Source organism: Pungitius pungitius, chromosome 16 (genome assembly GCF_949316345.1).
Source record: "Pungitius pungitius chromosome 16, fPunPun2.1, whole genome shotgun sequence".
In the NCBI taxonomy this organism is placed as follows: Eukaryota; Metazoa; Chordata; class Actinopteri; order Perciformes; family Gasterosteidae; genus Pungitius; species Pungitius pungitius.
Genome location: NC_084915.1, coordinates 18,731,420 through 18,753,262, shown reverse-complemented (window position 1 = coordinate 18,753,262; position 21,843 = coordinate 18,731,420). Strand labels below are relative to the sequence as shown.

General features: G+C 44.4%; 4 protein-coding genes across 7 annotated transcripts in view; 2 read left to right on the top strand and 2 right to left on the bottom strand.

Moving 5' to 3' along the window:
- Window positions 1-39: 39 nt before the first annotated feature.
- On the top strand, window positions 40-5,152 carry ik (IK cytokine). Its single transcript, XM_037468217.2, has 20 exons — window positions 40-238; window positions 847-913; window positions 994-1,086; window positions 1,159-1,218; window positions 1,326-1,493; window positions 1,628-1,742; window positions 1,835-1,905; window positions 1,989-2,035; window positions 2,117-2,280; window positions 2,359-2,467; window positions 2,757-2,796; window positions 2,873-3,077; window positions 3,164-3,182; window positions 3,604-3,688; window positions 3,854-3,934; window positions 4,011-4,068; window positions 4,311-4,399; window positions 4,482-4,590; window positions 4,691-4,725; window positions 4,934-5,152. The coding sequence occupies exons 1-20, from the start codon at window positions 229-231 to the stop codon at window positions 4,959-4,961; spliced, it is 1,653 nt and encodes a 550-aa protein (XP_037324114.1). The 5' UTR covers window positions 40-228; the 3' UTR covers window positions 4,962-5,152.
- Window positions 5,153-5,472: 320 nt separating this feature from the next.
- Window positions 5,473-17,306, top strand: chm (CHM Rab escort protein). 3 transcript variants are annotated; one of them, XM_062558020.1, is made up of 17 exons: window positions 5,473-5,553; window positions 7,761-7,827; window positions 7,913-7,985; window positions 9,011-9,135; window positions 9,216-9,316; window positions 9,393-9,451; window positions 10,253-10,381; window positions 10,482-10,598; window positions 12,852-12,963; window positions 13,048-13,270; window positions 13,468-13,545; window positions 13,831-13,938; window positions 14,019-14,082; window positions 14,522-14,618; window positions 15,242-15,340; window positions 15,625-15,770; window positions 16,097-17,306. In XM_062558020.1, exons 1-17 carry the CDS (start codon window positions 5,502-5,504, stop codon window positions 16,286-16,288), a joined length of 1,842 nt encoding a protein of 613 aa, XP_062414004.1. In that variant the 5' UTR covers window positions 5,473-5,501; the 3' UTR covers window positions 16,289-17,306. The 3 variants fall into 3 exon arrangements, with proteins under 3 accessions (XP_062414004.1, XP_037322611.2, XP_037322613.2); XM_037466714.2 differs by having other exon boundaries at window positions 9,393-9,460; window positions 10,256-10,381; XM_037466716.2 differs by lacking the exons at window positions 5,473-5,553; window positions 7,761-7,827 and having other exon boundaries at window positions 9,221-9,316; window positions 9,393-9,460; window positions 10,256-10,381.
- Window position 17,307: 1 nt separating this feature from the next.
- Window positions 17,308-19,273, bottom strand: rps14 (ribosomal protein S14). 2 transcript variants are annotated; one of them, XM_037466719.2, is made up of 5 exons: window positions 19,151-19,273; window positions 18,351-18,502; window positions 18,107-18,268; window positions 17,671-17,747; window positions 17,308-17,418 (listed from the first exon to the last, which is right to left on the bottom strand). In XM_037466719.2, exons 2-5 carry the CDS (start codon window positions 18,497-18,499, stop codon window positions 17,351-17,353), a joined length of 456 nt encoding a protein of 151 aa, XP_037322616.1. In that variant the 5' UTR covers window positions 18,500-18,502; window positions 19,151-19,273; the 3' UTR covers window positions 17,308-17,350. The 2 variants fall into 2 exon arrangements, with proteins under 2 accessions (XP_037322616.1, XP_037322617.1); XM_037466720.2 differs by having other exon boundaries at window positions 19,106-19,198.
- Window positions 19,274-19,802: 529 nt separating this feature from the next.
- The window catches only part of camk2a (calcium/calmodulin-dependent protein kinase II alpha), a 23,899-nt gene continuing 21,858 nt past the window's right edge, over window positions 19,803-21,843 (bottom strand). The window contains exon 18 of the mRNA XM_037466717.2: window positions 19,803-21,843. This exon is cut by the window's right edge and continues 630 nt beyond it. The gene's annotated coding sequence lies outside the window, so the exon portion shown is untranslated.

The following is a 21,843-nucleotide window of genomic DNA, read 5'->3' as shown; positions in this document are numbered from 1 at the left end:
TGTGACCGCAGAGGGCGCTGTTTCACATCGTCTGCTCGTGCGTGCTAGACCACGGAGGGCGAAGAAGAGCGTCACAGATTTCGGTGTAACACCTGTGAGGAAGCTGATTAGAAGCTCAGCTAGAAACGCGCCAGCTTTTGTTGTGTTACGGGAACCAGCTCATCTCCAGTCCGAGGCAGAGCAGCTCATCTCCAGTCCGAGGCAGAGCAGCGACGTGCCGCCGCAGAGATGCCTGAAAGTGAGTCCGGTCTCCGGCAGTCTGTTTGCGAGGCTCCGTTAGCACGCTAACGTATTCGCCTGCGTTAGCACTAAGCTAGCCAGTGTTAGCTCAATATATGCAGTTAAGTTCAATAACAACACAAAATATCAAATTAGATAAAAACAAATACGCGTCTTTATTTATTAACCGGAAGAAACGCCGAGTAGTTGATTTAATGGAGCTTCGTTAGCTTAGCTTAACCGCACTCTAGCATCACAACAACACAAAGCTGCCTTGCTAGTCGGCAGAGGCTCGGATCACGTGATGCATATGATTGTTATAACAGACAGGATTAAACTTGAATGTACAGCGTGGGGTACTACTGCATGTGATATTATACGAATACACATCAACGTCACACCATGTAGGAACACAAATATCGATCGTAGCCGATCAATCGATCAGCTAATCTACAGAATATCGATTGATCTGTTCTGTAATCTAACTTTATATATTCCTACACCTTAGAGGTACACATACTACTCATTACTACACCTTAACAAACATTGTACGTTTTACTGTACTAACGTTACGTCCCACAGGAGTATTATCTAGTGCTTGTAAATACTCCTGTCCTCTGTGTACAGCTGAGAGTTACTCCAACCCTTTGGCCCCTGAGGGCCACGAGCTGGACGACCACCGAGCCGCTGCTCAGTGAGTATTAGCACCTGATTTTCTGTGAGTCATGGAAACTCAGCACGTTGTGTCTCATGTTTGCTGACGCTGCTCCTCAGATCCAAACTGACCAATGACGACTTCAGGAAGCTCCTGATGACCCCGAGAGCCACGCCCTCCTCGGCCCCGCCCTCCAAGTCCAGACACCATGAGTGAGTGTTAGCAAGCGATGATGATGATGATGATAATGGGGGAAGTAACTAGATCATTATTGTTCCTCCCAGAATGCCACGGGATTACAATGAGGATGAGGATCCTGCAGCGAGGAGGAGGAAGAAGAAGAGGTTAGCGTATTGATCAGATAACTTCTTATTGATCATGTAATACATCTTGACACAGTCTATTCCTCAGAGCCTCGTCAGTTCCATTCCATCGTTATTTTCCCTTTCAGCTACTATGCTAAGCTACGTCAGCAAGAGATGGAGCGAGAGAGAGAGCTGGCTGAGAAGTACAGAGACCGAGCAAGAGAGAGACGTGACGGAGTAAACAAAGACTACGAGGAGACCGAGCTGATCAGCACCACCGCTAACTACAGAGCTGTAGGACCCACCGCTGAGGCGTGAGTAATGCTAATGCTAAAAGAGCTAACACCACCGCTAACTACAGAGCCACGGCTGTCTAAGTAATGCTAACAGACCACTATGGCGCATGTATTGGTTATGCGTACTTGTATATTTACTGTGTACGTTTCAGGGACAAGTCAGCGGCAGAGAAACGGCGTCAGCTGATCCAGGAGTCTAAGTTTTTGGGAGGTGACATGGAGCACACTCACTTGGTCAAAGGTCTGGACTTCGCTCTGCTGCAGAAGGTGACCTTTCACTTCATGCTACATGTAGCTTCATGGTTCACAATAAAAACGTTGCTGCTATAATAGCCAATGTGTGTGTGTTTGTGTTACAGGTGAGAGCTGAAATCACCAGTAAAGAGAAAGAAGAAGAAGATATGATGGAGAAAGTCCAGAAGGAGGCCAAGTATGAGTGAATAATAGCCAACTTGTCCCCAGAGATTTGTACCAAAGAACTGATGACTGACTTGACCTCTCTGTCTCTCTAAGGAAAGACGTGGAGCCGGAGGAGAAGATCGAGTTCAAGACTCGCCTCGGTGAGTTTGGTCAGCTGATGCTGATGCTGATTGGTCTTCAGCCTCTAACCCTCTCACTGTTCCTCATCATGTGTTCCTCAGGGAGGAACATCTACCGCGTGGTGTTCAGGACGGGACAGGTGGAGAGGAACGAGCTCTACCTCCCCGGCAGGATGGCCTACGTGGTCGACCTGGACGACGAGTTCACCGACACAGACATCCCCACCACGCTCATCCGCAGCAAAGCCGACTGCCCCAGCATGGAGGTACCGGCTCTCCTGCACCTCTGCGCCTGATCGCTCATCAATACGTTTTCAATGGGTTAACTCCTCCGTGTCTCTCAGGCTCAGACCACTCTCACCACCAACGACATCGTGATCTCTAAGCTGACTCAGATCCTGTCCTACCTCAGGCAGGGAACACGACACAAGAAGATCAAGAAGAAGGACAAAGGTGACACTGAGGAGACACTGAGTAGATACTTAGACATGTGGGGAGGAGCTACTGGGGAGAGAAGACGTGAGGGATGAGGAGATCTTATGAGAGGAGACAAAGGGAAGAGGAGACGTGAGGGAAGGAGATTTGATGGGAGGAGGGATGAGGTCACTGAGAAGAGAAGACATGAGAGATGAGTAAAGAAGATGTGAGGGGAGGAGAGGAAGCATTAACATGGCCTTTTGAGACTAAAATGTGTATAATGTATTTGTTCCATCATGAGTGTCATTAAGTGTTTGTATTGCAGGTAAACTGGACGATAAGAGAGCTCCTGAGGCTGACCTGAGGTCAGTTTACAACCAACATGTGACTCCCTGTCTTTCAGAAACCCTCCTTTAAGCTGTGTCTCTGTTTGTGTTTTAGTATCTTTGAGGACATCGGGGATTACATTCCGTCTGCCACCTCCTCCTCCTCCAAACCTCCCAAAGACAAAGAGAGACACCGGGAGAGAGAGAGGGAGAGAGAGAGAGAGAGGGAGAGAGAAAGGGAGAGAGAGAGGGAAAGGGAGGAGGACACCAAGAACAGGAGACACAGTTACTTTGAGAAACCACAAGGAGACGAACACCAGGTCAGACACACAAGACTCTTTAATCGTGTCATTTATTTTCGTATTAATGTAAATCTTCTTGTTTAACTGACTGTTTGTGTCTGTAGGTCCTGGAGGTGGATGAAGGTAAATGACTTCATTTAAATCCCCTGCCTTCCATATCTGGGAGATGTTTGCAGAGCTTTGTGTTGGACCTGTTTGTGGAGTAATGACTTCTTGTACTTTGTAGTCCCTCTGATCCCAGTAAAGAGTAGTGATGTTTGGGGGCTTTTGCAGGCGCTGATGAAACGTAACAAGTGGCGTGTGTCAAAGGTCACTGAAACATAAAGAATAGATATCTTTAAACATCTGTATACTAGCATTTATTTAGAATCTAACAAACATGAGTCACCTCATTAAAACATGTTGAGTGTGTGGTTAACATACAATAACTATAAACTAAGAAGACTTCAAAGTGGGGTGTCATTCACTGGTTTTCTAGCTTGTGACATGTGATCAGACTGAAGATGTCAACACAAAAAGATGCTCATGAACTTCTGACCCACAGGTCCTGGATCAGTCCGAGATCAGATCAAGGTAATCAATGAGAAGTTTGCTGGAGCAGCTGGCAGCCAATGGCCGGGTCAGGAACCATATCCTTCTGTACACAGTCTGACTCCTCCCACTGCTTTATTTACGATGAAACCACGCCCACTTCTGGTTGACCACCTGACAACGTTTGTTTGTTTGTTGTGGTCCAAAATGAGTCATGTGTGATTTGGAGTGATGCTGCAGTATTGGTCCTTAACCCTTTGAACTGGAGAGAGACGAGGAGCTAAAGAACAGCTGGGAGATTTCTTTGGAGGATCCAACTCGTATGCAGAGTGTTACCCTGCAACGTAAGACACGCACACGCTACCAGTACATAGACATGGCCCTTCTACATGTATGACACGTCAACCTCTCTGTGTACAGCATGGACGACCTCGCTGTGGACAGTGATGAGGAGGTGGACTACAGCAAGATGGACCAGGTACCTTTTAAACCTAGTACTAGAGTAATAGTACTAGACGTAGTACTTCCTGTACTACTCGATGTCCCCATGAGCCCCGAGTGTGTCCTCGATGTCCCCATGAGCCCCCAGTGTGTCCTCGATGTCCCCATGAGCCCCCAGTGTGTCCTCGATGTCCCCATGAGCCCCCAGTGTGTCCTCAATGTCCCCATGAGCCCCAGTGTGTCCTCGATGCTGATCTTTAAGCTGCTCTTGTGTTCCAGGGGAATAAGAAGGGTCCTCTGGGCCGGTGGGACTTTGACACTCAGGAGGAATATTCGGACTACATGAACAACAAGGAGGCGCTGCCTAAGTACGTCGTCTCTTCTCTACGACCTGCTGGTTTGTTGAAGAAGTATCGATAGTGCAGATGTTTAACTGAGGTCTCCACGCAGGGCGGCCTTCCAGTACGGCATCAAGATGTCTGAGGGCAGAAAGACGCGTCGCTTCAAAGAGACCAACGAGAAAGCAGAACTGGACCGACAGTGGAAGAAGATCAGTGCTGTGAGTCATTTGTTGATCACTTTGACCTCATTGTTCACTCTTATCAGTTTAGGAATATGGACCCCAGGTTTCTATGGTAACCAATAAAACTGTGTTTCAGATCATTGAGAAGAGAAAGAAAATGGAGGCTGATGGGTGAGTGGTTCGTTTATTCATAAGACCAGTACCAGCTGTTAGACTTCAGGGGGCTTTAGTCGTTTAACGGTTTGGCCGAGCAGGGGGGGGGGGCGACATACTCACACATGTCAGCGTGGAACGGACGTGCACTTTTTCTTGGGTGGGGGGCGGTCAGTAAAGTTTATTTATTGAACGTTTAACAGATTTAAACTTGTTTGTGTTTCAGGGTGGACATTAAAAGGCCCAAATACTGAGGACGTCCTCGTACTGCTCTCCTTCAGGATCAATAGGGATTCATTATTGATCTGTGATGTGATTATTAGCTCAAAAGATCAGCTGTTGTTTTATCTTGAGATGTCTGTTATTAACCTGAAAGCTGTAACATCAACGTATGTGATGTTATTAATTTGTTTTTTATTGAATCATTAAACGTATATGAAACGGTGTTATTTGTGGTTTGGGTATTTCTCAACTAAACTTTATATTGAGCTGTTCTCACAATGTACTGCTTAATAAACTGAGTTACACACAGTTTGAGATTGATCACAACAAACATGAGATCAGATTATTGATTGAATCCAGATTCACACCCTGTTTGTATTTATTGATTATTTTCTATTTTATTTTACATAATATAAGTTATCACAGGGTTTGAGAGTCTGGACGCATGTGACATCATCACAGGAAAAAAACTCCCCCAAAAATAAAATCAATGTGTACAGGTCTATATAAAAAATACCGTTATTCTGATTGGGTGACCCTCCGTGTCACGTGACTGCTTTACAGCATTCAACATGGCCGCCGAGGATCTGCCGTCTGATTTTGACGTCGTCATTCTGGGCACAGGTACGTAAACAAATGCTTTTCGTAGCATATTATGTGTCTGAACGATCCTTTTGTCAGTTTTGCTCCTTTTTGGCTCCTATAAATCCCGGAAACCCGGTTTAAAGCGGTCCACAGCCGCCGGTAGCTGCAGGCCAGCGTCAACTCTATGAATGACTAGCTAGCAGCTAACGCTAAGTCTGGCGAATGGGAATAACTAACATGCAGTTGTTGTTATTAGCAACGTAGCTAACGTTAGTCCATACTTTATACAGTGTTTAATTCCAGTGCTTTAGCCTAATGCTAAGTTTATCTACTAGGTTAATGTGAGCTGCTTTGTAACTACAATGCTATCCGTTAGCATACTGAATACACGGTACATGACGTGAATAATGGTGCTTTCTGTAGCAAAGGTACTGTCAATATAGTACTGTTACTAAAATACTGTTACTATAGTATAACAGCATCGTTCCCTTTACTATATTACTGAAGTATCGTCACCTACAGCAGTGATGTGAGGTACGTTTACTCTCTTCTCCTTTTCCTCTAAATCGTTTTACTGTACTCCATCTCAGAGGTACATGGTGTTGTTTATACTACTTTAATCTACTCGACACTGGTGTAAAATCATGAAAGCAGAACATCTACTGTTTGCAAGTAGAAGACAGTTGACACCAGCCCCACACACACTGGGATAAAGGATAAAGACTCGTCTCAATTCATGGTTCTAAAAGGCTCGTTCAATTCAATTCATTTTATTTTGTATAGCCCAAAATCGCAAATTACAAATTAGCCTCAGAGGGCTTTACAGTCTGCAACATCCTCTGTCCCCAAACCCTCACATCGGCACAGGAACAACTCCCCAAAATATGAAAAAAACCCTTCAATGGGGAAAAAAGGGAAGAAACCTTAGGGAGAAGGTCAGAGGAGGGATCCCTCTCCCGGGATGGACAGACTGCAATGGATGTCATGTGTACAGAATCAACAATGTAAAAGATGTACAATACATTCAAATCCTCTAACAGAAATGATACAAGTAATTGCAAGTAGCAGAAGAGGTGTACGGCAGGACCACTGCAGGGACAACCTCCATCAGATAGAACCACCATCCACAGAGGCTTCTGTGGGGAGGGAGAGCAGAAAGATGTTGGTTTATGATGACAGTAATATGAATCATATTTAAAGTAATGATGATGGCAGCAGCAGGTGTCAGCAGAGCCATGAGCCAGGAGTCAGAACCGGGGTCCGCACGAAACTATGATCCACGGAGACCTGCTAGGCGAGAAAGCACAAAGAACTACGTAAAGAAGCTTAATTAGTGATGTACATTAATAAAGCATGGATGATTGTGGAAGGAGAGAGTGAGAGTGAGAGAGGGGCTCCAGACCAGCAGGTGGAGTCACGTGTTGTTGAAGACGACCTATAGAGGGACGTCTTTGGGTGGAAGCCGTTGGATTCTCCACTTTTCATCGCCTTTTTTGTCCCTTATTTTCCTCCACAACTCGTTGATCGGGGCAGCATTGTACCACCTGATGACTGAACTAGAATAAACCTCAAGGTTTCTATAAAACACGCTAAAATAATCTGCCCAGTAAACCGGTGTCCAACTGTTTTTGCCGTGTAAAGGTTTGAGCTCAGTGGACAAAGGTTAAGCCTCTCCTCCTCCTCCTCCTCCTCCTCCTCTTCCTCCTCCTCGGTCTGAGGGGGTGAGGAGAGTAAAAAAAAATCAAGACTAACTTTGGGAAGTGGGGGAAAAGAAAATCAACAATGTTGTGATGTTAACATTTAGTTAAGCGAATGAAAGCGATTCTTTGCCGCAATCTTTTTTCATGAAAGTGGGGTTTTGGTCATGTGACGTGGCCCTTGTCCAATGGGAGCTCTGCGTTTTTTCGTACATCCTCTTTTATGGCCAGGTTATCAGACCCTGGGCCTGAGGGGCTCCCTCCATGTTTCTGTGTTTTCCTCTTCAGTGATGAGGTGTAGCAGCTCCACACTGTAGTGAGCGTGGTCCACAATATGAGGAGGCCAATCAATTCAAGCAAGTGAAGGAAAGTACATGGGAGCTGAAGGACGTTGAGAAGGTGTATTAAGTAAACCGGGGTGTTTTCTTCTCAGGTGGAATATCTGTCTCCAGATGTGTTGACAGAATGAAGTGTAGTGAAGAATGAGTAGAGTACTGTGTCTGCTAATCGCTCATTGATCAATGATAGATCATTACTCGTGTTTCCCAGGTCTGGCTGAGTCGGTCGTAGCAGCGGCTTTCTCCAGAGTCGGCCAGAGAGTTCTTCACATCGACAGGTCTCTGCCTTTAATTACACTTCCAGTTTTGTATTTATTAACATGATGATATATGTAGTGAATATACTGTGAAACGTGTGTTCAGGAGGAGTTATTATGCAGCTAACTGGGCCAGCTTCACCTTTAACTCTCTACTGACCTGGATCCAGCAGCACCATGTGAGTACATAGCTGCTGCTGAGTGGGTCTAATTCATATTCTTTATATACTTTGCATACATTCAGTTACTTGGGTTGTCACGATACCAAAACTCTGACTTTGATACAATACCTGATCCTTATGATACCCAAAATACAACATGATACAGGTATATTTAGCAATAATAGTAATAAATAAAATGTGTAGGCCGTCATATATGCTGCCATCACAGCATTGATTATAATTATAAACAGGAGAGCAGCGACCCCCCCCCACAAAGAATTAAACAGGGTGTAGCGGCGTTCCTCCCGTGTTCCTCACTAAGCCGCATCGAGCATTGAAAGGAAAAACCCTTCCATGGTGGAAAAAAGGGAAGAAACGTCAGTGAGAGACAGAGGAGGAACCTTCAATCAGGACCAACACACTACAGGACGTGGTGTTCAGAACGTCAACCATGTACAACACATTCAGCCCATATGATTCAAATAAGAGTAGTAAGACAGGTCCACTGCAGGTAGAACCTCCATCAGGTAGGAGTCAGAACCAGGGTCCAGACGGCACCTTGACCTACGGAGACCTGCGAGGGGAGAAAACCCAACAGACTGAAAGCTGAATGTGATGTGATTAATGAAAGGTGGATTATTGTAGAAGAAGAGAGAAGTCCTCCTGCAGTGTAGACCTACAGCAGCTTAACTAAGGCTGGTCCAGACCAAGCTGAGCCAGCACCAACTAGAAGAGGTACCAAAGTAATCTGTTATTCTTACACACACAGTACTCTGTTATATTAGAATAGGGGTCATTTTTACCATGAAGTAAACTCTATAGTCAACACATGATTCTAGAAGGACCCGTCCAACGTGATACTAATCCCACGTGTGTGTGTGTGTGTGTGTGTGTGTGTGTGTGTGTGTGTGTGTGTGTGTGTGTGTGTGTGTGTGTGTGTGTGTGTGTGTGTGTGTGTGTGTGTGTGTGTGTGTGTGTGTGTGTGTGTGTGTGTGTGTGTGTGTGTGTGTGTGTGTGTGTGTGTGTGTGTGTGTGTGTTGTAGGAGGAGCCTCAGCCAGAGGAGCTCCAGGATTGGTCCAGCCTGTTGGAGGAAGGGGAGGAGCTGATCTACCTGTCAAACTCTGACTCGGCCTCCATTAGAAATGTGCAGGTGTTCTGCTTCACTAGGTAACCCTCCTCCTCCTCCACACAATGAGGCTCATCACCTCTGGTTCTTCTCTTATTGGTCACATGTTAATGTTGCTCAGCGAAGAAGACGAAGAGGAGGGAGCTCCAAACACCAAAGAAGAAGAACGAGGAGCAGCTGATGGAGACGCTGTTAAAGAAACGTCAGAAAGTCCATCTGCAGGTTTGGTTCTGACCAAAATATTCAGTGTAAAACACTCACAGATCAAAGTAAGTTATTTGTATTTGTTTCCACGTAGATTCAAAAGATGAAGAAACAAACCAGAAACCAGAGGAGGAGGAGGAGGAGGAAGAAGAAGAAGAACAGGTGAGGAGGGTAAAAAGGTCCATCAGTTATTTTCTGAGATTCAAAGAGGATCCGCAGTCTTTACCAGGGATCAAAGTCTTCACTCACAGGAGCCGTTATTTGACTACTAAGAGGGCGACGACACCTGACTTCACCTCAGCTTTTAACACATCACACGCAAAGCCTCAGGAAAGCTCCTCCAGCTGTACACTAGTGGTTCTAAATCAACACAGACTCACTCATCGATGCAGCTAATGTGGCCAAGATGAATGAGAGAAACACCAGGAGGAGAGAAGAAGAAGTAAAACAAACAGCGGAGAACCGTGCTAAGCTAACAGGAAGAGTCGTCTTCTGCCTCCAAATGGGAGGAGTTTTGTGTTTAAATGACATTAACGATTAAACAACAGTGTCTAAAATGCACGCTTTCTAAAGTGTTTACTCATTGTCATTCATCATCATTAAGCAAAATCTCCTATATGCTTTTTATACATATATATTTGACCTATTGAGCCCTATTTCTCCTCTGTCTGGAAGAGATTTCAGATTTCCAGCTCTGATTGGTCTGCTCACTGCATCCTTTTCGTAGCATCATTCCACCGCTATGAGAACAAAGTGGATTCATGGAGGCAGATCTCCACAACGTTGTGGACGAAAACACGGGACAAATATGTCTGCAGTGAAAAGTCAGATCAATAAATAAATAAACAAACAATGACACAAAGAGTCGCTCTGTAGGTCGCCTGGTGGTCTGGAGGTGAATTACTTTGCAACAATCATATAATCATTTTCAAACCATTTTTCTGACCAATCACACAGGCCTCCCAAATAGAGGGGGAGGAGCCGTCTGCTGCTCAGAGCCAATCAGAGCCAACCAGGAAGAAGATCAGCTACGCTCAGCTGGTGAAGGAAGGACGCAGGTTTAACATTGACCTGGTCTCCAAGGTAACGCCATTAAATGTATATCTTTACAACGCTACACAACATAAACGTTAAAGCATGAACATTATTGTAGTTAAATAGGTGGTAAACTTTCTTCCTCCAGCTGCTATACTCTCGCGGCTCATTGGTCGACCTGCTCATCAAATCAAATGTCAGTCGCTATGCAGAGTTCAAAAACGTCACCAGGATACTCACCTATCGCCATGGAAATGTGGAACAGGTTTGTACAACACTCCTGTTAATCTCTGTATCCCTGTCTGTCCTTTAAAGCAACTTTTTATTTTATTTATCTGTCTTTTTGTGTACCTGTCTGTCTATGTGTGTGTACCTGTCTGTCGATGTGTGTGTACCTGTCTGTCGATGTGTGTGTACCTGTCTGTCGATGTGTGTGTACCTGTCTGTCGATGTGTGTGTACCTGTCTGTCTATGTGTGTGTACCTGTCTGTCTATGTGTGTGTACCTGTCTGTCTATGTGTGTGTACCTGTCTGTCTATGTGTGTGTACCTGTCTGTCGATGTGTGTGTACCTGTCTGTCGATGTGTGTGTACCTGTCTGTCGATGTGTGTGTACCTGTCTGTCGATGTGTGTGTGTGTCTGTCGATGTGTGTGTGTCTGTCGATGTGTGTGTGTCTGTCTATGTGTGTGTGTCTGTCTATGTGTGTGTGTCTGTCTATGTGTGTGTGTGTGTCTGTCTATGTGTGTGTGTCTGTCTGTCTATGTGTGTGTACCTGTCTGTCTATGTGTGTGTACCTGTCTGTCTATGTGTGTGTACCTGTCTGTCTATGTGTGTGTACCTGTCTGTCTATGTGTGTGTACCTGTCTGTCTATGTGTGTGTGTCTGTCGATGTGTGTGTGTGTCTGTCGATGTGTGTGTGTGTCTGTCGATGTGTGTGTACCTGTCTGTCTATGTGTGTGTACCTGTCTGTCTATGTGTGTGTACCTGTCTGTCTATGTGTGTGTACCTGTATCTCTCTCTGTGTACCTGTCTGTCTATGTGTGTGTACCTGTCTGTCTATGTGTGTGTACCTGTATCTCTCTCTGTGTGTACCTGTCTGTCTATGTGTGTGTACCTGTCTGTCTATGTGTGTGTACCTGTATCTCTCTCTGTGTACCTGTATGTCGATGTGTGTGTGTACCTGTCTGTCTATGTGTGTGTACCTGTCTGTCTATGTGTGTGTACCTGTATCTCTCTCTGTGTGTACCTGTATCTCTCTCTGTGTACCTGTCTGTCTATGTGTGTGTACCTGTCTGTCTATGTGTGTACCTGTCTGTCTATGTGTGTGTACCTGTATCTCTCTCTGTGTACCTGTCTGTCTATGTGTGTGTACCTGTCTGTCTATGTGTGTGTACCTGTATCTCTCTCTGTGTACCTGTATGTCGATGTGTGTGTACCTGTCTGTCTATGTGTGTGTACCTGTCTGTCTATGTGTGTGTGTCTGTCGATGTGTGTGTGTGTCTGTCGATGTGTGTGTGTGTCTGTCGATGTGTGTGTACCTGTCTGTCTATGTGTGTGTACCTGTCTGTCTATGTGTGTGTACCTGTCTGTCTATGTGTGTGTACCTGTATCTCTCTCTGTGTACCTGTCTGTCTATGTGTGTGTACCTGTCTGTCTATGTGTGTGTACCTGTATCTCTCTCTGTGTGTACCTGTCTGTCTATGTGTGTGTACCTGTCTGTCTATGTGTGTGTACCTGTATCTCTCTCTGTGTACCTGTATGTCGATGTGTGTGTGTACCTGTCTGTCTATGTGTGTGTACCTGTCTGTCTATGTGTGTGTACCTGTATCTCTCTCTGTGTGTACCTGTATCTCTCTCTGTGTACCTGTCTGTCTATGTGTGTGTACCTGTCTGTCTATGTGTGTACCTGTCTGTCTATGTGTGTGTACCTGTATCTCTCTCTGTGTACCTGTCTGTCTATGTGTGTGTACCTGTCTGTCTATGTGTGTGTACCTGTATCTCTCTCTGTGTACCTGTATGTCGATGTGTGTGTGTACCTGTCTGTCTATGTGTGTGTACCTGTCTGTCTATGTGTGTGTACCTGTATCTCTCTCTGTGTGTACCTGTATCTCTCTCTGTGTACCTGTCTGTCTATGTGTGTGTACCTGTCTGTCTATGTGTGTGTACCTGTATCTCTCTCTGTGTACCTGTCTGTCTATGTGTGTGTACCTGTCTGTCTATGTGTGTGTACCTGTATCTCTCTCTGTGTACCTGTATGTCGATGTGTGTGTGTACCTGTCTGTCTATGTGTGTGTACCTGTCTGTCTATGTGTGTGTACCTGTCTGTCGATGTGTGTGTGTGTACCTGTCTGTCTCTCTCTGTGTACCTGTCTGTCGATGTGTGTGTACCTGTATCTCTCTCTGTGTACCTGTCTGTCGATGTGTGTGTGTACCTGTCTGTCTATGTGTGTGTACCTGTCTGTCGATGTGTGTGTGTGTGTACCTGTATCTCTCTCTGTGTACCTGTCTGTCTCTCAGGTGCCCTGCAGCAGAGCTGATGTGTTTGCGAGTCGTCAGCTGTCTGTGGTAGAAAAGAGGAAATTGATGCGTTTCCTGACGTCTTGTGTCGAGGAGACGGACGAGCAGCGAGGTAAGACGCCACCCGTCCAACAGCCTACGCGGCAGCTCCAGAGGCATTGTGGGTAATGGCGTCCTTACTCCTTGTTAACTCCAGCCTACAAAGCTCGCCCATATTTGGAGTTCCTGCATGACCAGCAGCTTGGTGAGAACTTGCAGCACTTCCTGCTTCACTCTATCGCCATGGCAACAGAAGACACACTCACAGAGGAGGGCCTCGCCTCCACACGACACTTCCTGCGCTGCCTGGGTCGCTACGGCAACACACCCTTCCTATTTCCTGTCTACGGCCTGGGAGAAATACCCCAGTGTTTCTGTCGGTAAGTGTGTGTGTGTGTGTGTGTGTGTGTGTGTGTGTGTGTGTGTGTGTGTGTGTGTGTGTGTGTGTGTGTGTGTGTGTGTGTCGCTCCAATGCTATGTTAGCTACGTCTTCAGGTCTTCAAAGAAGCTTCATCAACCAATCCAGCTGATTTCTAACAGACGGGAGCTGAACATTTTCAACGCTGTTGTCTTTCAGGATGTGTGCTGTGTTTGGAGGAATCTACTGTCTGAGACATTCAGTCAACTGTCTGCTGGTGGACAAGGAAACAAACAGGTAGTAATACTACGGATAGTATCAGTACTATCGTTAGTACTGATGGTACTGAAGGCTGGAACAAGCTTCTGTGTCTCGTTTCACTTCCTGGTTCTAAAAGGCTTGCGTGTAATTCACCTCCAGACCACCAGGTGGTCTTCTGCAGTTCTGTGTCTGTTTTCTGGAACTTGACTCAATATGTTTAAGACTACAAATGTACTTTCTTCTGTTTCTTATTCTTTTCATTATAGCCATTGAAATTGGTCGGTAGTTGTTTTTTCATTGGTCTTCTCCTCTTTCTCTCAGGTGTAAGGCGGTGATTGACAGCCGAGGACAGCGAATTAGCTGCAGACATTTTGTTGTGGAGGACGGCTTTGTGGGATTGGATCGTAAGAAGCAGGCCACGCCCCCCAGGTCAGGACCCCTCAGCCGCCATGGAAGCAGCGACCTGTTCATGAACCCTAGCGACCCGTTTGACCCGTCTGTCTCTGCAGGTTTCTGTCCAGAGCCGTTCTCATCACTGACCGCTCCGTTCTGCCCAGCGGTTCTGACCAACAGGTGCATCTCATCACAACACTTCTCCTTTCATTAGGTCGTTAATTGTAATCCAGAAATCAGGCCGACAGGAATAAGTAGATTCAAATTGTTTCAGGTCAGAGGTCACTGCATCGTCAAGCCAAAGTGCATTATGGGATTGAGAGAGTTGAGAAAAGCGATCAGAAAGAATTTCACAAATGATCAAATACATTTTAGAGTTAATTCATCTTAAGATAGAGAAGTGTGTGTGTGTGTGTGTGTGTGTGTGTGTGTGTGTGTGTGTGTGTGTGTGTGTGTGTGTGTGTGTGTGTGTGTGTGTGTGTGTGTGTGTGTGTGTGTGTGTGTGTGTGTGAGAGAGCCTGCAGTGCTCAGTAATAAAATTAATAATTAACTAATCTGCTTCTCAACATCCTGAGGAGGTTTTTCATTAGAGGCTCTCTGACGTTCTGTCTGCCGTCAGGTCTCCATGGTAACGGTTCCCCCCGTAGCAGCAGGGTGTCCCACTGTGAGGATGGTGGAGCTGTGTCCGTCCACCATGACCTGCATGGCGGGAACATGTGAGTCTTTGTGCTCAACAACGTCATGACGATAAAAGACGATCATCTGAGAAGCTGATTAATGACCACACACACACACACACACACACACAGCAGGGTGTATGTGCCTGTCAAATCATCATCATCTTCTTCTGCTGCTGATGTAGCTGTGTGATTGGTTTAATTATTTACAAAGACACACACACACAGAGGGAAATTAAAAAGCTGATCCCTCAGGTTCGCTCTGATTGGTTCCCACCGTCATTCACACTTTGAAGAGCTGGACTTGTCTGAGCATCAGATGTTACATCACAGAACATCCAACATGTAGATTCTTTAAAAACACAAGTGTCGAGTTGTGAAGTTTCACAGGGATGTCAAACTGAACGAGACAGTCTAGTGGTAGCTTAGCAACCGCCGACAATCCCTTTAGTGGTAGCTTAGCAACCACCGACAATCCTTTTAATGGTAGCTTAGCAACCGCCGACAATCCCTTTAGTGGTAGCTTAGCAACCACTAAATGTATCTTAACTCCTGAACTTCACATTTCACCGTTGATCAATAAAATTACCGACTGCTCTGTTGCCACGGCGACCACTGACTTCAAACCAAGTTGCTTATTGGGCCTTTTGTTCTGTTTGTAGATTTGGTCCACCTCACCTGTCAGTCAGTTGGCTCCGCCTTTGAGGATCTGTCGCCGTTGGTTACCACAATGTTCCGCACTACAGAGTCACCTGACCAAGGTAACCTACACACACACAAAAATAGACCCACACATCAATAATAGTTCATATCATTAAAACTGTATTTTAAATAATTCATCATGTGACTACGGTTGAAAGTCGTTTGGATAAAAGCATCAGCTAAATGACACGTGATGTATTAATGTCCTGCTTTAATTATAACACACACACACACAGGTAAGCAGATTCGTCACAGCTTTTAGCTTCTTTTCTTCATTCTTCACACTTTAATTATTAGTCATCGTCAGCATTATTTTATTAAAATCTTAACCGTCTGTCTGCAGAGACGAGTCCGTCTGTCCTCTGGTGTCTCTACTTCAACATGGCTGACGGCTCGGGGTTGGACGTCAAAGGTCACAACCTTCCGTCCAATGTGTTTGTGTGCTCCGGCCCCGACGGAGGTCTGAGTCACGAGCATGCCGTCCGACAGGTAGCATTAGCATTGAGCTAACAGGGTCCTCTGATCATCACTAACCATGCCTTCTTTATATATAATAATAATAATAATATACAGTATAATATACTGCTGTCACACCACACCTGCTCATTTGGACCCCCCCCACTGTCTAAACCATGGTTATGCCCTTGTCAACAATCCATTGTTGTAAAAGTTATTCATCATGTTCATATATAAATAAACCATAATAAATATGAATGTGACATATTGATATGTCACTTATTCATATTTCAATAGGGAAGGATATATGAATCATGATGTTTTATTTATAATTTAACTATCACAAATTTTTTCTGCAGGCCGAGTGGATTTTTAAGAAAATTCTTCCTGAAGAAGATTTCTGTCCTCCAGCTCCGAATCCTGAAGACATCATCTACAACGGAGAAAACACCTCCTCTACGGGAGAGGAGGAGGAGGGAGGAGAGGAGGAGGAAGAAGAAAAGAAGCAGGGGGGAGGAGGCGAGGAAGGGAAGGAGGAGCAGAAGGAGTAAGGAAAGGAGAGGAGGAGCATGTTCATCTACAAACCTTAAGACAACTCCTGCAATGCATTGTGGGTTAAAGATGCCTTCATTTAGTGCTAGAATTTTGTATCAAACTTGTATAATTTGTTGTTCTTCTGCTTTTTTATTTAAATATTGTTTAGTTTCTGTTCTTTGGAAACATTAAAAAGCTTTAACGTGAAATAGTTTATATGAAAACGCCACTGCTGCTACCCATAATCCTTTGGGAGAGATGAGATGCATGATGGGAAACTGAAGGTTATCCAAAGCCCCCAAACACTAGTGGTTAATATGAGCATGGTGTGTGTGTGTGTGTGTAGTGTGTTCTAACAGTGAATTAGTCACATGTGTGTTTTATGATGAGTTTGTACATTAAATATTAAGCCTTGTTTCTAATCACGGTTCAAACTCCGTACGCTTGCATTAATATTTACACCTCAACAGGGGGGACGTATTGTTTGTGGTGGTTGCCATGGTAACTCGTATCATGGCTCCATTCATGCTGCCTTCAGTGCTAAACAGCTGATCTGAACCCAAAACTCAGTTAATCCTTCTTGAAACAGACCCCTGGAGTCGGTTTAGAGTCTTGATGACCTTAATTAAAATAGTTTTAATGCACAATGAGACAATAACAAGCTGCACACTCTGAAAACTAGTTAAAAAATAAATCTTTATATTGTTACGACCCGTAAAGATAGAGATGGTTTAATTCCCCTGAATGAGGTCGTGAACCTGCTGAGGCTTTTAATCTAATTGGAGAGGCGGTGTTTTTAGGCAGCAGCCAGCTGTTATATTAGGATTATACACTTTATTTACTTGACATGGCGGTTGGTGCATAACTTCAGACAAATAAAGTCAACCAGTAGTTTCTCAGCCCCCTGCAGTAGGATTTGGGCTAAAGGATATAGAATAAAGGGCTGTACCTCACTACGGAGACATGGGAGGTTTGGAGTCGACCGGTTCAGAATTAATAACTAATCAGGTTATTGATGGAAACTCTGAACACAAAGTGGGACTTTAATCTTTTTATTGTCACAAAATCTTGAAGCAGTTTTACAGACGACGTCCGCGGCGTCCTCCCTTCCTCCTGGTGGAGTCCGAGGGGATCGGAGTCACGTCCTCTGGGGGACGACAACACATTTAAATACAACGAAAAACTTCCCTTTTTATTACAATATATTTTCTTTCTGTACATTGAGGTATTTGTATGTCATGTTGTACTCCAGTACTTTATGCACACTGTCAAGAGTACTTCTACTATGTACATATACAGATATATTGCTTAACCAAGACAGTAAGCTCTATGAGGAGTACTTTCAGTACACGGTCATGTCTACCCGTTTGCAGTAGTACTTTGTAGTACTTGTACTCACCGATACGTCCGATCTTCATGCCGGACCGAGCCAGCGCTCTGAGAGCAGACTGAGCTCCAGGACCCGGAGTTTTGGTCCTGAAACAACCAACAATAGTTCTTAATGACAGGATTCTTCACGTCTCAACAAGATCAGTTACTTTTAAATATCTTTCAGCAAATTATATAACACGCAAATAAAATATGAACTTAAATAGTTTCACGTCATAGGAAACCTTTTTACGTCATTTTGAGGATTAAATATGACCCAGTAAACGCTTCAGCTTTAAGATACTTCCACAAATCCAGAGACAAGAGAGGGGTTTGTTGTATTGGAGGAAATAAATGGCTGAGTTGACAGTTTCCATGGAGATAAACCCGAATAAACTACCTGTGAGGCGACGTATAAATAGACAGAGACGTGTGGGGACAGAGGGACGTGAGGACAGAGACGGTACCTGTTGCCCCCCGTGGCCCTCAGCTTGATGTGCAGCGCCGTGATGCCGAGCTCTTTGCAGCGCTGAGCGACGTCCTGCGCGGCCAACATGGCGGCGTAAGGAGACGACTCGTCTCTGTCGGCCTTCACCTTCATCCCGCCGGTCACGCGGCAGATCGTCTCCCTGGCAACGCACAGAACAGTCAGACGACAGAACACCACCTCAGTGCTGCCACCGACAAGAGAAGACGGCGAAGAGGACTCACTTCCCGGAGAGGTCGGTGACGTGGACGAAGGTGTCGTTGAAGGAGGCGAAGATGTGACACACTCCAAACACGTTCTCTCCTTCGGCCACCTGAGGACCCAGACTGATGACCTGCTCCTCCTTCTTCTCCTTCCCTTTACGAGGAGCCATGTTCTGAGGAGGAAGACACCGGTCAGACCACCAGAGCAAGAGCACACATTCAACAGGAAGGTTACTTCAAAATAAAAGCTTACGGAACCACTGAACCTGCACCCATTCGAGTGGTGCGTTCGCGGCCCTTTGACTGTGCGGTTTATTCGTACTTTGCACAACAATTTGAGCTCTGTCCGATAAAGCAACGACAGGCGGTCACGTGGCGGCGGAAGCTAGGACCAAACTGCCGTTAACGTAACGGACAGCGATAATAACGCTGGACATTCCGCAGAAGAAGAACGTGTGCTGACTCCGCAGGAGACGAGCCGCCGGGCCACATGCTAACATTAGCACATTAGCTTAACTCCTGGTGTAAAGAACGCACCTGGTTTTCTCGTAAACGGGTATAAATGCGCCATGACCTGATCTACATCAACAGAATAACATGCAGTTTCCTACTCGGAGCTAAAATGGCGACATTTAAGAAGCAGAGCCAACGACGCACAGGCAGCGAAAACGTCTAATATCGAGAAAGACTTTCACTCAGATGAAAAATTCCCTCACAAACAAACACGAACATAAACTAACAACAAAGCCAGACACGTTAAATCATTGGATGTTCACCCGAAAAGCAGATTAAAGTCAGATGAAGATGAGAGCAGGGTTCACCTCAGTATGTCTCTAAGCGAAGCAGAAACAAGAAAGGAAGGAACTTCCGCTTCCGGGGGCAAAGTTGAGGCGTTTTCAGCGCGGGAACGACCCGCTGCTGCACCACGTGGTCACTACAGGAAACACACGCTCTATATGCAAGTAACGTTATATATGCTAAATTACGTTGTTTTGAAATGTAAAGAAATACAATAAACAAATGCATATTTTTTAGATTTATGAAAGTAGAAAATGATGAACGTGTTTTTCAACAATGTATTATTTGTTATTAGTATATAATATTATTGCTGGTGTTCAGCTAACAGATTTCATAATTCTCTTTGCATGTTTGTTTTTGCAGCATATTTTCTCTACTAATATAAATCCTAAAATATATACTTCAGATAATTTATTTTTCTGTATCTCCTTTTTATGAACAAACCAAATGATTTTAACACTAAAAAAGGAATAATAAAATGTAATCTTTCAGGATCAATATTCTGTTTTAATAATCTATCCCATTAGAATAAACGTCTTTTGCGATGATTGTGCAGATTGTTAAAGAATGTGTAAGTGTTGAATGATGTGTTCCTTCATATGATGAACTCCTAAATGATCCACATTGATCACCTGGACAATGTGTCATCACACAGGTGAAAACAGACCAATCAGAAGCTTTTAAACACTTCTGTTTATTTACAGAAACACTATGAACACGATACAGAAGCAGAAACACTTCTTTAAAGGATTAAAAACACTTTCTCTCTCTTTCTCTCTCGCTCACACACAGTTACACAATCACACAAGCCACTGTTACACACACACACACACTGTTATACACAATGAGCATGCACCATTGGAGTCCAGTTAATACAGAACATCACAATATCCATCATAGAAAAAGCTTAGCTTATTGATCATTGGTTATTGATTAAGGAAGGTGGAAACATGGCTGACAGGAAACATCACGACCCCGTTTGACCTTTGCTTTTATTTTGAAACACTCGAAACGTAAACCCAGCGAGCGTCAGACTGATACCAAATACTTACTTCCATTAATACTGTAATGCAAGCTAATGATTAAATACTGAGGTTTGTTTATTACACGATGATTCGTCATGTGATCGATCGGCCCTCCAATAGAATCGCTTCTTCTACTGCCGTTAGATGAGACACGTTCAAATCTTCTTCTTCTCTAAAAATAAGAGTTTATAAAGTGGAGAAAATAGAGGTCAACCTGTCTCATGTTGTCCTGAAACATCTCAAATAAAACAATAATGAAAAAGTATTCTAGTTAATCTATTAATTTGCCAATAGGTTCAAAGGTTTGGTATCTCCTGGGTTTGTTAGCGCTGTTAGCATGTTTAGCATTCCTGACTGTGGGGTGTGTGTGGGGAACGTGCTTCTAACTGAGCATTGACACCAACGTGCTCCGCTCACTGCAGAAATAAAACCTTCTTCAAAGGTCAAAGTGGAGTTAGTCGCGTTTGGTGTCTCCATCGTCCCCCTTTCCTTAAAATGTGAAGAATCAGATGTCCATCGTTAAACATTCACAGCATTGCGAAACGGAGTCACGAGAACATAACACTTACAGTCCAAAGTCAGAAAGCTTTCAAATATACAAACGTGATATTAACCCACAATAATAAGAATAACTAGAATAGGCTGCTAATAATCTGATTGTACAAAGTTCTACATTCTCTGAACAAAAGCAACTTAGACAAACACAACAAGCCATCATCCGCAGAACATCAAAGACGTCTTGTTAGCTCGCAGCTAGCAGAAGCCATTGCTCCAGATGAGAAATGCTAGCAAAGCTAACAAGTTGGAAAAACAAAAAGAGCAACAGGGACCGAAGCGGAAAGAAAACACAAAAAGGAAAAGTCCCGCATGCAGAAAATCACAGAATGAAACTCCATTAATAATCAAACACCTCGTGTTTCACCTAAAAATCCTAAAAGCAGCTTTTGTTTGTACTAAATGTTGAAATATCAGTTATTGAACCCTGAAGTACGGAAGCTCAGAGGAGCCAAAATGCACCAAAAACACACTGATGTTCATTAATGAAGTCACTTCATGTTTTGGTTGAACTGTTATTGCTTCCCTCAGTGGATGTAAATAACAACAGAACAAGACATCATCAGCATACACAATATAATCCAAGAATTGATTGTTTGAATGTTTTTCATAAGATTCATGTTTATGTCGATTTGGCTCTTTTTTCACGTCTGTTTCTTTTTTATTGTATTATTGTTAATAAAACTGGTTCCTCTGTATGAATTTTGATATTAGCACCTCTGGGCCTCCGTACCGATGAGACGGATTAACGTTGCTCCCGGCAACAGATGACGGGTCATTGGGTCGCTAATTCTGATTGGCTGTCAAAGCGTCGTATGTTTAGTTGTTTTACTCCCAAGCTCCAAGCGTTCCGATAACCATCGAAAGTCGGCGCCATTGTGCATTACAAACCACACATGAACTCTGAAAAACACTCTTTCATCCTCCTCCTACAGCCTTTTCCTCTAAAATGTGAAAGCGGCAGCGAGGCGCGCGGCTCGTGGCTAACGAGGTCCTGGAAGATGGCGGCTCGGAGAGCAGGAAGCTGGCGGCGCTCTCCAAGGCGCCGGAAGCAGAGATGAACATCCTCGATTCCTCCACTTCTTCAACTCATATTAAATATTATATTTAATCTGTTTCACCAAGTCACGACTTCA

Coding starts and splice junctions, on each gene's coding strand:
- ik (XM_037468217.2), top strand. Junction 2,797..2,872: donor GCTCCTGAGGCTGACCTGAG/GTCAGTTTACAA, acceptor TTTGTGTTTTAG/TATCTTTGAGGACATCGGGG. Junction 4,726..4,933: donor AAGAAAATGGAGGCTGATGG/GTGAGTGGTTCG, acceptor TTTGTGTTTCAG/GGTGGACATTAAAAGGCCCA.
- chm (XM_037466714.2), top strand. CDS start 5,502: ATGGCCGCCGAGGATCTGCCGTCTGATTTTGACGTCGTCATTCTGGGC. Junction 7,828..7,912: donor AGAGTTCTTCACATCGACAG/GTCTCTGCCTTT, acceptor ACGTGTGTTCAG/GAGGAGTTATTATGCAGCTA. Junction 10,382..10,481: donor ACATTGACCTGGTCTCCAAG/GTAACGCCATTA, acceptor TTCTTCCTCCAG/CTGCTATACTCTCGCGGCTC.
- rps14 (XM_037466719.2), bottom strand. CDS start 18,499: ATGGCTCCTCGTAAAGGGAAGGAGAAGAAGGAGGAGCAGGTCATCAGT. Junction 18,269..18,350: donor GTCACCGACCTCTCCGGGAA/GTGAGTCCTCTT, acceptor GTGCGTTGCCAG/GGAGACGATCTGCCGCGTGA. Junction 17,419..17,670: donor CATGAAGATCGGACGTATCG/GTGAGTACAAGT, acceptor GTCGTCCCCCAG/AGGACGTGACTCCGATCCCC.